The sequence below is a fragment of the Neopsephotus bourkii genome, unplaced genomic scaffold, assembly GCF_033783945.1.
Source record: "Neopsephotus bourkii isolate Nb327-2 ecotype Australia unplaced genomic scaffold, CSIRO-AGI_Nbou_v1 NB_1634, whole genome shotgun sequence".
NCBI classification, from domain to species: Eukaryota; Metazoa; Chordata; class Aves; order Psittaciformes; family Psittacidae; genus Neopsephotus; species Neopsephotus bourkii.
In genome coordinates this window covers 7,690,593-7,709,348 of record NW_026902109.1, presented here as the reverse complement: position 1 = coordinate 7,709,348, position 18,756 = coordinate 7,690,593, and the positions used below count along the sequence as shown (strand labels likewise).

Here is an 18,756-nt window from a genome sequence, read left to right as displayed (position 1 = left end):
TAGAGGTGGAGATTCTTCAGGAGCTTGGCATAATACACAGGCTTAGTGTTCTATATTTCCTGTATCGTACCCCTGAAATATGTGCTTTGTATCACCTAGGTTTCCATATTATTTTTTTTCCCATCACAAAGCCATTTTTGACCATACAAATGTCACAAGATCTTATTTTTTGAAGGTGTGTTGAACTGTTTTCTTTTTTGTTGCTGCTGGTGGTATATTCAGAGAACAGCCAGTCTTCAGATAGACTTTGAGTAGGACTTCTTACTTACTTTAACTTTTGTCTAGCAAGTTTTAACTAAGCCTTAAATAAGTGCCTTGACTTTAAAAAGTATTGACATTTCTGTATCTTAATTAGATTCTTTAGGAATTATTAGATTACATGATTTTTAACACTATGTTTGTTTGAAATCTCTCAATACAGGCATGTCTTCTAGAAAATTAAACTGAGTTTTTTAATTGTTGGGTTTTTTTGCAAATCATTGTGAAGTTGAAGTTTAAGAAACTGCTGTCCTCAAGTATTAGCTGTCACCTTGTCAGCTGAGAATGTGGTAGCTAAACTAGTGACCTCTTAGGATGTTTCACTGTAACTTACAGCCATCAGTAACAAGCATTCCACTGTTTGCGTTGTGTTTTGTTTTAAATTTAGACTGTAGTAAATGCAAAGAGTTCTATCCTCAGATAAAGAAATTTCTTAATAGCAACCATCTCAGATGCAAGGACAAGCATGAGATTTACAAATTGACTGTCTCAAATGCCTTCATGGTTTTTATGAGTCTTTCTAGAATGTGTTTTCTCAAATGTGTTTTTATCCATGGCAATGGTTTGGCAGCTCAGGAGAGGCATAATAGTGATTTTTGAATGTCTGCCCCATGAGCATCAGAAGCTCATGTTTCCCACAACATGACACTAAAGACACTGAAGTTTTATTCCTGAGTACAAAAAAAGTTAGAACCAAATGATTTGTCTTTGTCCATACAAAGACAAGCTCTTGGTTTAGAACGAGGTGTCCCTGCCCATGGCAGGGCGGTTGGAACTTGATGAACTTAAGGTCCTTTCCAAGCCTAACTATTCTATGATTCTATGATTCTATACAACTGAAGATGCCAAATGAGGCAAACCTATTTATACATGGTGAGGAGGGTTCGTAATGTGTTTAAATGAAAATGTTAAGTTACACTTCATTAAGCTGATGCAATTTGCATCTTGAGGGACAGAAGGACAAAGCATTAGCAGGAAACACAACTGACAAGAAATTTTAAATTATGCAAGGGAAAGCTATTTTACTGTTTCTTCTCCTTTCTGTTGGTTGTTGTCTTGGCATGTTCGGGCTCAGTAATATAAAGCACATTTACATCACTTCAGAGATGTGCAACTTTCCACCACTGCTTAGGACAGCTCTGATTTTGGTGGCATGAGGGTTCAAACAGACCCCCTTTCTCCCCATTTATTCCAAGTCTGGTTAGATATTTACTTTTTTTTCCACATACAAACTGAGTAAATTATTTTTGTCCAGATATAGAACAAATAGCTGATTTGGTTGAATCTAAACCCCATGAAGGGGAAATAGCAATCTGAAAAGCCTTTGTATATTACCTTGGTCATTTCCCCTAGTATTCAAGTCCAAATTGCAAAAAAAAAAAAGGTAACATTTTACAGCTATATTTTGTCATCCACGATTACTGAAGGGATGCTTTCACAGCTCCAGCAGAGAGAAAAGGATTTTACCTGGCACTGCCTTCTTTTAATTTCTCCAAATTTGATGGACATCACTGCAGGTGAATGAACATTCCACGAGTTTATTTCACACTGAGTAGAAGCAATCACACTCATTATGGCTGAAATATCTGTAGTTTTTCCTCTGATGATGGATGGCTATTATGTCATTGTATTCAGTCATTGCGGGTTCTGTATTCTGTGAATTTGTTTCTTGACTGATGGATAATTTTTCGTGCTTACATAGTTCAGCAGGCTACATAGTTAAAGCTGTGAAAGATGATGTATTAGTGTTATGGATGGAGTTAGGAAATAGGGTGTGATTTTATTGCTGAATACAAATTGCATGAGTTCTGAATACTTAGGAGTTCTTCAGTTCTACTGCAGCATGTCTGGTATACAACCTTTCAGCATGAGACCGTATTTTTAATGTTTTCAACTAAATAATAACATTTGAACTATGGGATGTCTATATAGGGATTGTATATTTTCATTAAATGCATATCATACTGCTGTAGTTAATTTTTTTTCCATTGTTAATGCTCAATAGCAGGAGTCTGTTTGCCAAGGTAATACGAATCAAAAATTCTATAAGCAAGGTCAGAGGAACCTGGAAATGTATTATTTTATTGACCTGGTTTCATAAAACTCAGTTCTGTGAGCTGTAAGTATGCTTAGAGGATAGGTTACAGACTAGCCCTTTCAGGATTTCTTTTGTGGATAACTAAGAGTTTGTATATGAAATTAAAAATCAGTAGACACATACTCCCTTGCCCTGCTGTGAAGTTACATGGTTTTAGAGCTAAGGGGTAAACATTGAACAAGTATTCTAAACTGATAAAAATTTATGATTGCAATTGCCCAGTAAGTACCAGTCAGAGGGTGTGTTAAGGTTCTTTTCACCATCCTTCCACTGCTGCAGATGTAAGGGTTCAACTTGTTTTGAGTGATGAGGCAAATTAAAAAAACCCATCATTCTTTTCAGTGTGGACTTAACAAATTCCAAGTCTTCATCGTTTGTCGCCAGTAGTGACAGATGAAAGCCGTGAATTTTCAATGCGAATTTTCTGCCTTTTTTTTTTCCCCCATTCAGAAATAATTTATGTAAGCAGAAGATATAATGCGGATACTAAATTAAGTGTGTCTGTGTGTATATAAATAAAATTGGTTTGCTATCCATTTGCCAGCATTTTGGCTCAGCTGCTGCAGTGAGTATCATAACTGCTTTAAAATTGATTAGACAATTTAACTTGAAATTTAACTCTGGATATGGCAGAGAGAGATAAGCCTGTGAATAGGAGCATAAAACATTAATCCTGCAGTTCTCCAGCTGATCTCAATAAACCTGGCATGTTGTATTTATTCTTTGGCTTTCAAGAAATTTAAAGTCTTTCGCTTCCAGTGTGACCTATGCACACACGAGTGGTCTTTGTCTTCCTATTATATGGGTCAAGAATCATTGGACCCTTTCACTTGTTCTAAAGGTTAACTGTTTTGGGTATTTTGTTAAATTAGAGGTGTTTCTGCAGCACACACGGGTGACATGCCTGGGATTTTTAGCAGAGGAGACCAGGTTGGTTTGACTACTAGTTCTTCTATAAGCTTCTGCCCAAAAGAGACCTGAAAACAGTGACTCTATAGTCTCACTGTGGCTTCCAGTGTTAAAGCAATATGAATGTGCACAATGAAATAGCCATTTTAACTGGACACTAATCTTATTTTGATATGGAGCTGTTCAGAGCAGCGTTTTCTACACTACTTTGATGTTCAGTTTTTGTCTGTGTTGTGATGCTTCATCAAAGAAAGATCAGTTTAGCCTCAGTGAAGTGGCAAAGTGATGAACATGAAAGCAGCCAGATCTAAGTCCTTGTCCACCTATTTTCACATCTGTATCAGTTGGAGTTTTTGAGTGCTTTAGGGCAACTATATGCTGGTTTTGAGTAAGTTCAGCTGTTCTTTCTGTTTTCAGTAGACATCCTGTTTCCTGATGTTGATCTATTCTTTAAGTTGATCCTGGTATAAAGAAGTGTCTTGAAGTGGACATGCTTTCCAGCATGAAAACCAGTTCAAAATGCTCACCAAGCACAAGTGGGAAAAAAAGGCAAGGTACAAATATGTTACCTTTTAGTCAGTCATATCTGTCAGGTTTTGATCTCCATGGCACCTATAGTACTCTCACAACACCCTTGAAGTCTCCAGTTTTAACTAGCAGGTAGTCTGCTAAGCAGTGTTTTGCAGCAGCCAGCGTTTTTAAGTGTTTTGGATGACAATACTATCACACCCTAACTGAACCCCCACTTTAACAGTAAACAGTATTTTCTTAAACACCTGGCTTCCAAGTTTAGCTCAAAGTTACCCTTGTGCTATTGAAAATTCTGCCTGTTCTTACTATTTTGACTTACAATATGTAACTGTGTACTGTAGTAGTTGTGATGCTTTTATAATATTGATAAACTCTAATGGAAATATTCAGCATTATGTGCTTGTTATAAATGGTATACGTATATTATAAGATTGCATAGGATATTCTTACTCTTTCTGTGCTATCCTGTCATCTTAATTAGGGTGCAGTGATATTAAGTCCTCTATCTCACATTTTTATGTCATATTGCAGTACATCTCAGGACAGAATGCTGTTCCTAACATTGGAAAGCACTAGCTTTTTCAGAACCCAGGTTCCAGTTAGAGCTTATTCTCTACAAGAGAATGCTTCTTCAAAATTTCTTGGTGGTCTGAGTGCTGGGGTGTCTGCTGCATGGGCAAAGCTGATCGCTGTATGTTTGGTTCCTAGGATCAGTCAAATCTAAGAAAGGAGGAGCATACTCTGTCCTTTTTTATCTTGTTCCTATGCAGTAGTATACTGGTTGGTATTCAAGAGTCACCATTTACCAATGCTCACTGCATCATCATCCTCCTTATTAGTACTACATATCATTATCAGGTTCCTTTTACTGCCTGTCAACTCAATGGATTCCGACATTCAGGACAACACAAATATGTATCAAAATAGAAGTATGCACTACAAATATCACAGATATTTCATATTTTAAACAGAAGGGAAACCGGAGTATTGCTTGCTGGTGACGATTGTGTTGTATTTTACTTTCTTGTTTAATATTCTGTTCATATTCTGTTTGTATTTAGAAATGTGTGAAATTATTCTTTTTCACTCTCAGAGAGCTTTAAATGCTTCAGGGAAGTGTTTATGTTGGATTTTGTTCCACCATAAAGAAAAGGATAGCTTAGCACTTAGTAATGCAAGTGGTTTTGTTTTCTTAGACTGATATTAAAATGTTGCTAAGGATTACCTGAAGATTTTCTGCTAGACATTTACTTAAACTATTATTCACTTCTCAAGCAACAAAATTAAAAGGATCAGGAGTGCAGACATCTAAAGGTGTATGCCAGCCATCAATTCCAATAAATGTACAGAAGACAATACCTATTTACAGAAGCACTTTTGCTCCTGAAAAAAAAGTGTTTTTTCATCTCTGTTACTTTTTGTCAATGGTCGTTACTGGTTTGCACGTGTGTCCTGAAGCTTAAACTACTGTGGCTCTGTGTAACTTGACTAAGGCCCATAGGTATGAAGTACAGAAGGTTACTTTTGGGGTAAAGAAGTTGCACATTAACACATGGTGGATATATGTGGTTTGGATTTCCTAACTGCATGCCTATTCAGTTACTTGGTGTTCTGGGATCCAAGTCTGTCCAGCTCTCCAGGTCTGAGAACTGCAGCAGCATCACTCTGTCCTCTGCTTAAGCACAGACCCTTGCTCCTAGGCAAGTGATCATATGTAACCCTTTCAGTGTACTTAGTAGAGCTTTCAGTCATTTTTCAAATAAAAAATGCTTATAAAAGAAAGCAGTGCCATTTTCTCCCTGCTGGCTTCCTGAAGTCTCACGTTGGGAAAAGCATTTACTATGTATTTCATATGAACAGGAAGCTTTCAGTAATGACTGCTGTTTCTGCATCTACAGCAGCCAATCCAGCTGTTGATAATGTCATTGTGGATGGCACATATAGGGTAGGATTTTAGAAAGACCATGCACTATCTGACTTTGATGTTAGTTGAGAAGAAAAAAAAAAAATAAAAAAAAATTGATAGGTTGTGGGAAAAATAGATAACCTGTTGGATGTAAAGGCACAAAATGGAACAGAAAAGAGAGAAGTGTTATTTTTGGTTCTTGAAATCATCAGTAAAATTACTTTCTTCAGAATACTAGCTGCGAATCTGTGGATTTTGCAAACTCTATGATTGAATTTCACATATCCATGAGAATTTTGAACGAGGCCAACGTTAATATTCCTGCATTGAAGTGTTGGTATAATTCTTTGACAGAGCATGTTGGGGGGTTGAGATGTCCCTAATGTTTCCAAGTCAAATTTTTATTATTATTACTGACCAGATTCACCTTCTGTGTCCAGGTTTTCATCAGTTATGGTGGAAACATAAATAGTATGTTTTTCTGTAATTAGATGTGACTAAAAACAATCCTGACAGTGTGTTGCCTCACATCTCTGCATGAGCTTCCTGTCTTCCTCATCTGAACAGATTTTGGAACCTTTCTTTCTTACACAGGCTTTAGTCTTGTTTTTCTCCTTTGTTTCTTTATAATCTTATCTATGTTTGATTTTTTATTCTTTTTTTTTATGCTGTGTTTCTTTACCTCTTCTCTTACATCCTCTTCTGTATTCTTTTTTACCCACTCATTTTTCTCTTCTTTATTCACTTTTGACTTGTGTCTTACATAGTACAGTATCACTTAATGTTTCTGAAGTTTAATGCTCACGGAATGCTCTACTACAAGGTTGCCTTGGGAACTAAGGGAAAACCTGGTTTCAGAACCTGTGATGCTTTTTGGGGTCAATGGTTGTTTGTTCATCTGCCATATGCCTTTAGAAAATTTAGAAAAAAAAAATCCCAGGAACACTGCAGGATCTCAACTGGGCAAACAGAATAGAAAGAATAGACCAGAAAATGAAATGGGGGTGTATGCCCCTTTTACTGTGGCTCAACAAGGTGATCATTGTTGTTTCATTGTGAAGGATACAGTACTTTATGTACATGTGTACTTACACATGCCATCTGTAAATCTCGAAGAGATTGGTTTTACTTTGTGCTTGAAAAATAGATTTAGGATTAATAAGATTTCTATTTGTATTTATCTCACTGACAGGTACAGGTAGGGCCATTACATGAACTGTGGATGTTGCTGCCATCTTAATAAAATGCTGTAGGACCAGATAGCTTCAAATGTTTTTTATTCTCAAACTGTAGCTGCACATAGTTGTGACATTAGCCAGTCTCTGCAGCCTGCTTAAATGTTATTAGTGCTTATTCACATGAGGAATTTCATCCCTTTCCAGTGTTTCCCACCACTGACATGGACACTTGCATAATTGTAACTCATAGTTGCTTCTGAGTACCACCTATGAGCCTTTGTTGAAGGCTGCTCAGAAATGGGATTGTATCGGAACACAGAAAACATATACCTAATAGGTCTTCAAATGAACAAATTGTGCTTATTTTTTTATGCAGGGAATAAATCACAAGATAGTGGGATTGCAGAGATGGAGGAACTTCCAGTGCCACACAACATCAAAATAAGTAACATCACATGTGATTCCTTCAAGATTTCTTGGGACATGGATTCTAAATCCAAGGACCGTATTACTCATTACTTCATTGATCTCAACAAGAAAGAAAACAAGAATTCCAATAAATTTAAACACAAGGTAATTTTCATTTAAAATCTTGAGTTTAAATAGATGAGTCTCAGTGTTTTATTAACCTTTCAAAGGCAAACCATGAGAGACAGGTATTGGACATCCAGCAAAGGTGGGTTTTGACAATTTGATTGACTTGTTTACTTTTTTACTCTGAGTATCTTCTCCATCTCTAGCCTGTGTGCTTGTACACACAGATGCATTTATTTCAAATAAAACTGAATGTTACCTTTCCCGTCTTCATTCGAAAACAGTTTTTGTGACTGTACAATGTATTGCAAGACAGACATTTTTATTCCTGATTAGTTCTTAATCAGTCTTTAAAGAATTTATGTGTTTTGTGCCTCTCCTTGTTCAGTGACAGACTCATGAAAGCAACACATCTTTTCAACAGAAGAGTCACAAATTCTAATGCACTTCTAGAAGGCTTCCAGCAATTTTAGGTTGTAGCATTCAGCACTGTGACCTGAATATTCATCTGTCCTCTTTCCTCAAGCCACTGATGCAGGGACATACTGAATGCACTGCAGAATCTGTACTTATCAAGCCCAGCAAAATTTGCTTTGACCTCAGAATAGTTGAAATGCTGACATATCCATGGAAACATGGAATGAGATAGAGGATTAAACAACACAGTCATCTGCAAATTTAAAAACTATTTTGGCAATATCTCTAAAAGATAAGGTTTGCCAAGGCACAAATGCCTTTCATTTTATTAACCTACGTGGGTTTGTTGTTTTTTTTTATTCACGTGCAAACTGGTATAAAGTTGTAAAATTTGGTTTTGTATAAAGTAGAGCCACCTTGGCAGATCAAAACCTGTATACACTTCAAAGCCTGTTTCACAGTGATGAGACTAGTGTTAAAATATTTGCAAATATATAAAGTATATTCAGCATACTCAGGGTATGCACAGTTTTATTATTTAAGAATATTGTATCTGTGAAGGAGGAGGTTTCTATTGGTAGTAGTGTGCAAAGACTAAAATTTTAATAAGGCTTTGTCTTTTTCTCAATGCAGTTTGCATACCTCCTTTCTTTTTTTAAGACATGGAAGTATGATTCTTCCCATGTAATAGGAAATGAGATATTCAGGTATTCAGCAAAAATAGGACTAGAACCTGAGCGTGCTGAGTTCCCAAAATGTGTCCTGAGAGCAGACTTGGAAAAGAGAAGCATAAGATGAAATGGGAGAAAGTCAAAGCTGAAAAATGAAAGCTGCTGCTTTGGCAATGAAAAGGAACTGCAAAGCAGGCATCTTTTCCCAAAGAGGAGAAGAGGTAGTGTGACTCCTGTAATAGTTACTCAGTGCTTGCAGGTTGTTCTTGGAAATTATTGCCATCTAGGTACTTTCAGAGTTGTCTGGTGGGTGCTGGTGATGGAACAGCCATTTGCTGCACCAGCATCCCTGCTGCCCTTGAGCTGGCATGTGACCTCCTTTGCACTTCTTTGGGGGCTCAGCCAGCAATAAGAGCTGAGCAGAAAAGAGATGAAAGGAAGAAATGGAGAATCCCCAGAGGAATTCCAACATGAACATTTGAACATTCTTTTTCTGAGGTCAGGGACCTGAAAAAAAAATAAATAAAGTGTTTGCTTAGAAAAAAGAGCAACAAATTAAGAGTTTTCCAAAAGCATCATATCTGCCCATCCTCCACAGCTGTGCAAGAGATAAAACCCTCTGCCCTCTGTTTAATGTGGGATTAAGTAGTCAGCCCCTTTTTTGGTACATTCAAAGAGTTTCCTGATACACAGCTCAAAGGTAAGGCTTTGATGCATGGGGGCAATGAGGCTTTTAACATTACATAAAAACTGGCAAAATTTATGGGAGTAAAAGCCATCACCAGTGTGTGGGCACAGAGACCTGACCCCATTGGAGGCAGTTTTTAACATAGCCAAAGAAAAGATGGCAAGAAGACTAATGATTTTCACTGTCACAGCTGTTGACAGAATTAGCAGTAGCAAATTCAGTCCAGTGGGATGCCTTTGCAAGACAGTTCCAGGGTGGCAGCTTTAAATGTCATTTGTGAGTTCTTTTATTTTCCCTTGTAATTTTTCCCAACTGTTATATGATTTAAATAAGAATTAGCAAAAAAGAAATCATGACAACAAAATGTTACCCTTGATTATCAGTCAGTCACATTTCAGTTCTTGTTACATCACAAGCTGCTAATCTTACACTTTGTTAATACAGAAACCAAAGAATATTTTTTGCTGACAGAAAAACAATGAAAGAAAAGTATTTTTCCATAATAGAAGACAAGTACAAAAAAAGAAAATGGTTTAGGTCTTGCTTACAGATCATGAACAGAAAATGTCTCTTTTCTATTTCTTTTTTTCCTTAAGGGACTATTGTGCTGGTATTTATGACTATGGACTAGTTTATAGGTGGAGAGCTATGGATGTTATCTAAAATTCCTGCTTCTCACAAGACAGCCACCTTATTATTCTGTGATTACTGATATATCCAAGAGTATATCTCTATCTATACCTCTCTCTATCACAGCTCCTCGGGTACACTGTGCAGAGGATCATTCAACTTCACTGGGTGTCCTTTCACCCACAGTTCTAGCATAAACTGTCCAGTTATTCAGTTGTTTCCTTCCCCTTTGTGGTCTGTGCTACAGCCTTTGATGTTGTGGAGATGAGGCATTTCAACAACAAGCAGCTATTCTTTGTTGCACTGTAGTGTGATACACTGGAAAAGCAAAAGAGTATCTATCTGAAATGGTGACTGGGTGGGAAGCAAGAGATGCAATGGCAGGCACAAACTGCCTATCGGGATGGCTTGCTCTGGCCCTTCCTCTACCTGAGGGTATTTTGATACATGTGAACCACACAAAGTTACTCTTGCTATGTGTTTATCTGTTAAGGTTTGTTTTGGAAGATATCAACAGCAATAGAGGTGGACAGATTGACAGCAGAAGGAATTTTGTTTGAAAGAAAACTGTGGCAATGAGAGCACAAGAAGATCTTAAAGATATCCTTGTTCTCAGTAGCGTGTCTTAGGCCCTAGTCTGAATTATATGTTTGGGTTATATATAATAGTATCAGTCTATAGTCACTTGGAACCAAAAATATGCATACAAATTATCAGCGTAGCTCTTTTATAGCAGACTGTAGACCACTGTTCTCTGCCACTCTGATAGTTTCTATTATATTTACTTTTTATTATTGCTTTTATTTGTATAATTTTCATTGCTGCAGTAATCAACTGTGAGACATAACTAAGGTTTATACAGGAGAGACAGGGGTTGAGAATTACATTGCAAAAACAATGGGTTGTGAATTGATTTGGTAGCATGCTGACTTGTGTATTGCTTTGTCTTTTTATTTCTGTCAGGATGTCCCTACGAAATTGGTGGCCAAAGCTGTTCCTTTGCCTATGACAGTCCGCGGGCACTGGTTCTTGAGCCCAAGAACAGAATACACAGTAGCAGTGCAGACAGCTTCAAAGCAAGTTGATGGTGATTACGTTGTTTCTGAGTGGAGTGAAATCATCGAGTTTTGCACAGCAGGTAATATTGCTGAGGAAACATGCACGACAGGATGTATGCAATTAACGTTTGTTGCGCTGCCTGAGTGGGTGAGCCATCTATCAGTGCCAGCTAGGCTGGTAGAGTTAGAACAGTCACACTTGGAAACTAGAATTGTAACTTCAGGCTTTGCATGTGCTCAGGTTTGGTGCTTTAATGAGAGGCAGCTGGACTGCCCCTTTGTTTTGCAGCAGCGTAGCTGCCTCAGAGTGCTGTGCCTGGCACCACTGCTTGTGCTAGGGTAGGAAAGCAGGCTAGTGAACCAAAGGGGAGCAGGGCCACTTGTATGCCTGCTGCTGGCTACTAGCACTAGTGGAGAGAAACAGTATGGCAGCTCCCTAGCAGAGAGCTTGCTTAAGACTGCTACTGCTCTCCCTCCTCTGGATGCTCCAAAGCCTGAGTACCCCCAATACCTTATCTTGATGCTTAGTTTAGCCTGTCATTGATTTATAAGTCTTCCTTTGGATGTTTGTCACCTAGTGCCAATGTGCTTACCTGTGTGAAAGCTGAGTGCTGAAGTGAGCTCTCTGAATCCCATTTTGGTTGTGATACTGTTTAGACTGGGGTCTTAAGCAAGCTATTTTTATTTTAATTGTTATTGTCTCACAACTGTGCACATTGTAGCAAACAGTTGATCAAATGACACGAGCCAGGGAGGGCAGTTCTCACCCTCTCTGCAGTCCCAAATACAAGGAAACCAGCTCTAACAAGCACAGGAAATTCTGAGCTGAAAGTTGGTGTAGGCTTGCAGAGTATTTTCAGGGAAAGGAGTGGGGAGAATCAAACATGGGTATTCCAGCCGTTTGCCTGTTGCCACCACTGGAAGCTGGTGCTGCTGCGTGATGTGAGGTATGTTACTGAGGCTGTGTTCCCTGCTGCACATCTGTGTAGCTTTTGGAGAGTAATGTGGGTTTTCCTGCCCCCTGTACTAGCAGATTGTCTTTTCTTTCCAGATTATTCAAAAGTTCACCTAACGCAGCTACTGGAAAAAGCTGAAGTGATTGCAGGCCGTATGCTTAAACTGTCTGTTTTTTATCGGAATCAGCACAAAGAATATTTTGATTATGTCAGGTAAGGAAGTAAACACATGCAACATTGTTTGTCAAATTAAGGGAGTAGTGAAAATAAGTAAATGGAGGCAGCTGTGCTAAAGCTGGAGCACAATGTCTGTATGCTTTATTTGCCAGTTCAGAAGAAGGGAAAAAATATATAACTGATTTCTTCCACCTTGCTTAACTCAGCACTTCCATTAGGTAAAAAGAGTTTGTGTTTTGAAGCAGAAACTGAAGTACACACAGGGTCTCCAGCCCGATTAAAGTATCTGTTGTCATAGTGGAGTGTTTAGTAACCAAATACTCCCAGTGTACTGAGAAATTCGGAGTGAGATGTCTAATGGTAGGAGGGCACAACAGTGTGCGTAAGGCATTTGGCTGCATATAAGAGTTCCATCTCAAATATTTCCCTTTCATATACAACCACCCACTTCTATTTCCAGATGTAGTAAGTGGGGCTCTGCAATCTGAATGTTAATTAACAGCTCAAGTGGGGAAGGAGAGGGGGTGATATTTAGACAATTTTACAACATTGCTTCAGCTGGAATGGATAAATGGGATAGCTGGAGGTAGATTCCTTATTCCTGTTGGAGACCCAGTGTGCCTTTGTACACATATCTGGAAGCATCATTACAACAGGAAAAGAAAACTTTTCTGTAGAAGGCGTCACGACTCACGCACTGACTGAGCAGGAGCAGCCACCATGCAGAGGTAACCTTCCACCACTAGAAGGACGTGGTTGAGAGGTGAGCGGTGTGTGGAAAGCTGTTTCAGCACTGTGTCAGAAGGGTGGCAGCACTGACTGCTTCTCTGAGAGATGGGGCTGCCGCTGTGGCACGTAATTCCAGTTTCCTGTGGGTGTCACAGTAGCACCTGTCTAGAGCTGGAAGGTTTTTAAAACTGGTGAAGAAACAAAATAGTCAAGGGAGTCCAACTCCAAAGGGCAGACTCCACCACCCTTGGAAATGTCGCCATGTTGTACTCATGAGTATCTGCTCAGTTCCAGAAGTGTTGTGTATATTACAGAGCATGAAGTTTGCTTCTTCCCTTTGTGTTTTGGAAGAATTATTTTATTGCACATAGTGACAGAGCTGCAAATCTCAATGAAGGTAGAAAATGAATTGCAGTTGTTGAGGCTCTTTGAGGACTTTATAAATCTCCGCTGCCATCCTGGACTAGATACCACAGAAGGGAAAACCCCGTGGTGGCTCTGATTTATCGTATAGCTTTGTTTTCAGCTATGTGACCATAGTCACCTGCCTTTGTATTCATAGAGCTTTGAAGATTGCTATGGAGGTGGATTTGTAGCTGTGCGTTCAGGCTTGTTCAGCCAAATGTGACTCTGATTACATGGTATCTTTTTCCCTCCTTCCTATTATGTTCTCTCTTGAGTCACTACAAATAGAGACAAGTTTGTTTTCCTTTGTGTTAGTGAGTGATAGAGACAAAAAGCTGTGTTTCATCAGGTCAATATGCACTAATATGGTCACAAGGGCCAGTCCTTCTACAATACACCATTTCATATGTTAGATTAAAAACCCTAACTGCATGCTTCCTTTTATGAAAAATTCCTTGTCATACCATGCCTGTCAATGGCTTCTATGGTGTCATAACTAGTAAACAATCTTGGAAAACCTTATAGAGCAGTTCTAGTGTCACTGCCAAACAAGCAACTGTCACGGTGCTGAGACAGCAACCCCTAAATGCAGGGTTTAAAGTGTGAGCTTGTAAGTAGTGTTCATGTCACTCTGCTGCTTGCCTCAGCCGGGAGCATCATAAAGCAGCTCAGATTCCCGGGAAGCGTGACCTATAATTAGCCTAATTGGCCACTGGATGTCAGTATCTTGCCATAGAAATGGCACTGCAAGAGGCCTGGATTTTTAAGTTGCAGAAACCGGGGTTATTCAAGATGGTTTTGTTTTTGTTGGTTTTCTTTTTATCCGTAGTAGTAGCTTCAGTCATAAAATAGTAATTTTACCCCCATACACATGCCCCCCAGTCAACATCTTGTGAAAAAGGGCTTGAGACAACTGTAGTCTTTGAATGGCCAGAAAACTTTTGTAATAATTTATTTTAGAGTTAAATGAAGATATGCTGCTGGGGAGAATAGAAATAATGACAAAACCACAGTTGGACACATTACTGAGTTGATTTAGAGTTGATTTGTGTGTGTACACCTGTCTGTTTGCTTTGACTCCTACCTCCACTTTAACCAAGTAAAACCTTCTCCCACACAGCATCATTTACCTGGTGCTCTTAAAAGTTAAAACCAGCACGAGGGAGGGGACAGGCTTTCTTGGCTAGTTTCCTCTCTCTTCAAAAGAAGAAAAAAAAAGTAAAGCAAGAGGTGGATGAAAGACTCTCCAGCCCCACAGTCTCATGCATTTTTGATCTGTCATTGTGTATAATGGCGCTTTCATAGGGTGCTAGTAAACATGCTGTGTTGCAGGACTTACAAAAGGGGATGCTTCCCTTTCTGGTATGTCCTGGGTGCAGAGCATGCCAAAACTGTCACTATGGCATTTCCAGAGAGGTGTTGGGCACACATTCTAGGAAACATCCTGCTAGACACAATCTCAGGTGCTAAGGAGGATTAGATGAGGTGTTTTGGACTGTTCTCCTGAATTCAGCGGCCTAATGCTCCTCAGTGCAATTTGGGATTTAGGGTTTTAAAAATTCACTTGTTGCACTGAATGTTTCTTTTCACAGGAACCAAACTGAGCTAAGCTTGCAAAAAGAAAAAGGAGTTATAGTCTTGTACATGTTTTCCCCTTAGGATCAGTGACTGCAGGAGCTGGATACCAACCAAAGTGGAAAAAAAACAATATTCTGTGCCCAGCTCTGCTCTGATTAGTCAGCAGTAGAGAAACTAGACCTGAAATTACCATTTGGGGGGGGGGGGGGGGAGAACCAATGGCAGACAGTAAATTTGTTCCTATAAGCTCTCTGAAAAGCATCATTTAGAAACAACTTTAGCCAGCAGTTTTCTATGTTAAGTATATACTGCCTATGTTAAAAATACATGGTAACAAACAGTATGTTCAACATATTGAGACTGACTTGCAATTTTCAACATATGATTAAATTAATATGTGTTTATTGTTAGAACTGTAGTGGAAGGCTGAACAAATCAACTAATTAAAGATATTGGTGGTTTGGGAGCTTTTTGTTTGTGCTATTCTTTGCCTGCACATAATACCCACACAGCTCACAGCTGACAGAGAAGCCAGACTGGAAAAGCAGCTTTTCCCCTTCAGCAGGAGTTACTCTAGCTCTTCCCAAGTCTAGCATCACTTGGTTTCCTTGCTTCTAAAATCATGACACTAACCACACTTCTCAGCTTAAGGGTTTTCCTTTATGTCCCTTCCCTACTATTACCAAAGAGCATGACGACCGAACTTTCCACTTTTTCTTTAACATGTGTTACAAAATAAACAATACCAGTCATTCATTTGTAGAGAGCATCATGGGAATGCTATGCAGCCCTCTGTTAAGGATAACAGTGGCAGCCACGGCTCTCCAATCAGTGGGAAGCTGGAAGGCATCTTCTTTAGCTGCAACACTGAGTTTAACACTGGGAAGCCACCACAAGATTCACCTTATGGAAGATACAGATTTGAGATTGCAGCTGAAAAACTCTTCAACCCAAACACTAACTTGTACTTTGGAGACTTCTACTGCATGTACACAGCCTACCACTATGTCATTCTCGTTGTCGCCCCTGTTGGATCACCAGGAGATGAATTCTGTAAGCAGCGCCTTCCTCAACTAAATATAAAAGATAATAAATTTCTAACCTGCGATGAAGAAGATGGTGTTATGGTTTACCATCATGCCCAGGATGTTATTTTGGAAGTAATTTACACTGATCCTGTGGATCTCTCCCTCGGCACAGTTGCAGAAATTACCGGTCACCAACTAATGAGCTTGTCTACTGCAAATGCAAAGAAAGATCCCAGCTGCAAAACCTGCAACATCAGTGTTGGACGTTAAAACTTCCCTCGTTACTTAGGAGCCTTCAAACCTCTGTTGCCCAATTCCATAGTCAGACATTTCTGTCGGAAGCATGCACATGCCGCTGTCACCAAAAGCAAACACGAGTCTTCAGAATCTCCAATAGCGTTTTTAGTATTTCTTCTCTCCCTCTTTCCCTTCTGTTTCCCTAATGCTTTAAATGATTAGAAGTCCTGGATTTCTTTCTGGCAACCATTTATAACTAGATGCTGCAAAAATTGTTTTCTGTTTCTTGCCAAATGTAACAAAATCCTATATAAACTGCTTTAGCAAAATAAAAATAACAGCTTATAAATGGTGTTTAAATATGCATTCATTTTAACTACTGAACAAATACTGGGATAATTCCAAACAGCATGAAAGGTTGTAATTGCAGCATGATTTGAATTTCAGAGCCTAGAAATGTCAGCACTTCCAACGTGTTGTTTGACAGTGTTATTTATGTTATTTATATTAGCTAACTGAAAACAGAAACTGTGTCTCAACATAATAAATATAATAGAAAAATATTTTATTTGTACTGTTGTATAAAATATTATACAATCATATAGAATATATAGATTACATTTTAATATCAATTGTATACATATGTCGTGAAATCATTTTCCCTTATCAAAGATGTAGTTTGTAAACTTCAAATAGCTCTGTATCTGTTCCTGTTGCTCTAGATGACTTTAATTAAAACAGATTTATGAAGGAGACCATTTCTGATTCATAAATGTTACAAATTAAGTCACTCCACTCAAACAAACAACAAACCTCTGAGAAATAAAAAAAAAAATCCTTTTTTAGTATTCCTACTTTTTCCTCCAACCTACTTCAAGATGTGTATGTCTTCAAAATCATGCCGAGCCATTACATACAATGTAAATACAAACACGAGTGGTACATAAGAAACTTTATGAAATGAAAATCTTCTTACAAGATAGAAAAGAGGTTGCTTATACAACAGGGGCAATACAAAATGACAGTTAAAGCAAAATACCAAATGTGATTTAACTTATTCAAGTCCCCCTTTTTTCTTTTTATTTTTTGTTAAATACTTCCTTCCTTTATGTCTGGGGTAGCTATTTCCTAGAATCCCTGCTTTTCATTTCTAGTATAAAAGCCATTGATAATCCTTCTGTTAATAGTCTACATTTCGCACAAATGGTCTATCACAAATAGTGAAAAAATCTTAATATTACAAAGTGTGGTGCTCTGAAAGTTAAGAAAGACACATAATTCCAATGGAAAAATAACCTTATATAATCTCATCTTTTAGTAAACAAGAAGTCTAGCATTCCTCATCAGATAACCGTAGCAGTTATATGCCATGTACTTCATCTATCCAAAATATCTTAGCATAATGCAATTATCTAGCCTTTTTTTAATACATATATATATATACGTAGCAATCTGTAACACAAGAAATACTTTGACATTTTACAAAGTGCATGCATCTAAATGAGCTTTGGTACTTCGAAAAGCAAATATTTGTTATAGCATCAGGCAAAATAAAGTGCAAAGTTTAATACAGAAATTAAAATTAGCATGTAGTTGATCTATTTACTGAACTTTAAGTATGGTGAGCCAGGTTGTATGAACTGTATTGAAAAGGACAGCAGCCAGTACATTTGTTTTATCTCTTCCCAGTAAACCGTATCTATTTTGTTTTGTCAAAAGTCTTTCTCTTATTTCTGAAAAAACAATAGTTTTATTTGGCAGTCACATTCCATCCATTCTTCCTTTTCTTTTTCTTTTCTTTTTTTTTTTTTTAATTTAATTTGCTTAGGCAGCATCACTTTATTTTACTCCCAGAATTTTAGACAAAATCCTGGTTCTTTGAATGCAGCTTTCTTTGAAGCTACTGTAACTGAATGGCACCTCTGTCTCTAAAGATTAGAGTATGGTCATGATTTTTTTCTTCATTTGTTTTACGCTCTTGTTTCTTTTAATCTAGTGAATTACACATTGAGAAGCAACACTAATAGTTAATTATCATGCAAGTTAATTCTGGTAAGAAATGTGTGGTACATTACCGTGTACTAAGAAAGATGTACTAAAAACCTGGAGAGTATTTCCTCGCACCTTTTTAAACTAAGAGCAGGTCAAAGCGAGGCTCAACATTACATCAGTATACTTTTAATTTCTAATGTTCTCACAGTGCATTTCAAGGCTTTTTTCAAAACAAAAAAATATATACTATAGTCCACTCACCTGTGCTTTATATTCCTGCATATTGCTGTCCTCTCTCATCCCAGCTAGTATAACTGGTAAAGTGCATTAAAAAATCTCAATGTTAAACAATTGTGCAGCAGACCAAGATCTGTAAAATTGCTTCCTCTGTTTCATTACTTGTTTGCTTGTGTTTTGTTTTGTTGGTTGTTTTTGTTAGAGGACAATACCACAGCACTACATTCACTTCAAATCGTTTTGGAAATATCATGCTTACTGATGAGAACCTCCAAGAGCCTAATTTTGGCTTTTGTGTGCTTGTACTCTGTGTATTCCTCAGCCATTGGCGCCCGATCTTCTTTTTGGGGACTTCTAGGAAAAACAAATGAAAGTGCCATCACTTTTACAAGTATGAGGACAAAACAGTCTTTAAAATTAATTTGGCAACATCTAGTGAGGATTGGGTTGTGGTTTGTTTTTTTTCCCCTTAACTGTGGGTCTCTAAAGATAACTTGACAGGACCAAAAAGTTCTAATGACTAGAAATGAAATAATAGT

General features: G+C 38.0%; 2 protein-coding genes across 7 annotated transcripts in view; one reads left to right on the top strand and one right to left on the bottom strand.

The window, feature by feature from the left end:
- Positions 1-16,739, top strand: part of PHYHIPL (phytanoyl-CoA 2-hydroxylase interacting protein like) — a 59,439-nt gene extending 42,700 nt beyond the window's left edge. For both annotated transcript variants that reach the window (XM_061374073.1, XM_061374072.1), the window contains exons 2-5: positions 7,257-7,453; positions 10,784-10,958; positions 11,930-12,047; positions 15,487-16,739. In XM_061374073.1, coding sequence (XP_061230057.1) covers positions 7,289-7,453; positions 10,784-10,958; positions 11,930-12,047; positions 15,487-16,021 — 993 coding nt within the window. In that variant the 5' untranslated portion in view covers positions 7,257-7,288 and the 3' untranslated portion in view covers positions 16,022-16,739. The remainder of the gene's footprint in view (positions 1-7,256; positions 7,454-10,783; positions 10,959-11,929; positions 12,048-15,486) is intronic.
- FAM13C (family with sequence similarity 13 member C) overlaps positions 16,537-18,756 on the bottom strand; it is a 59,215-nt gene continuing 56,995 nt past the window's right edge. For all 5 annotated transcript variants that reach the window (XM_061374064.1, XM_061374069.1, XM_061374068.1 and 2 more), the window contains one exon: positions 16,537-18,571. In XM_061374064.1, the coding sequence (XP_061230048.1) occupies positions 18,448-18,571 (124 nt within the window). In that variant the 3' untranslated portion in view covers positions 16,537-18,447. The remainder of the gene's footprint in view (positions 18,572-18,756) is intronic.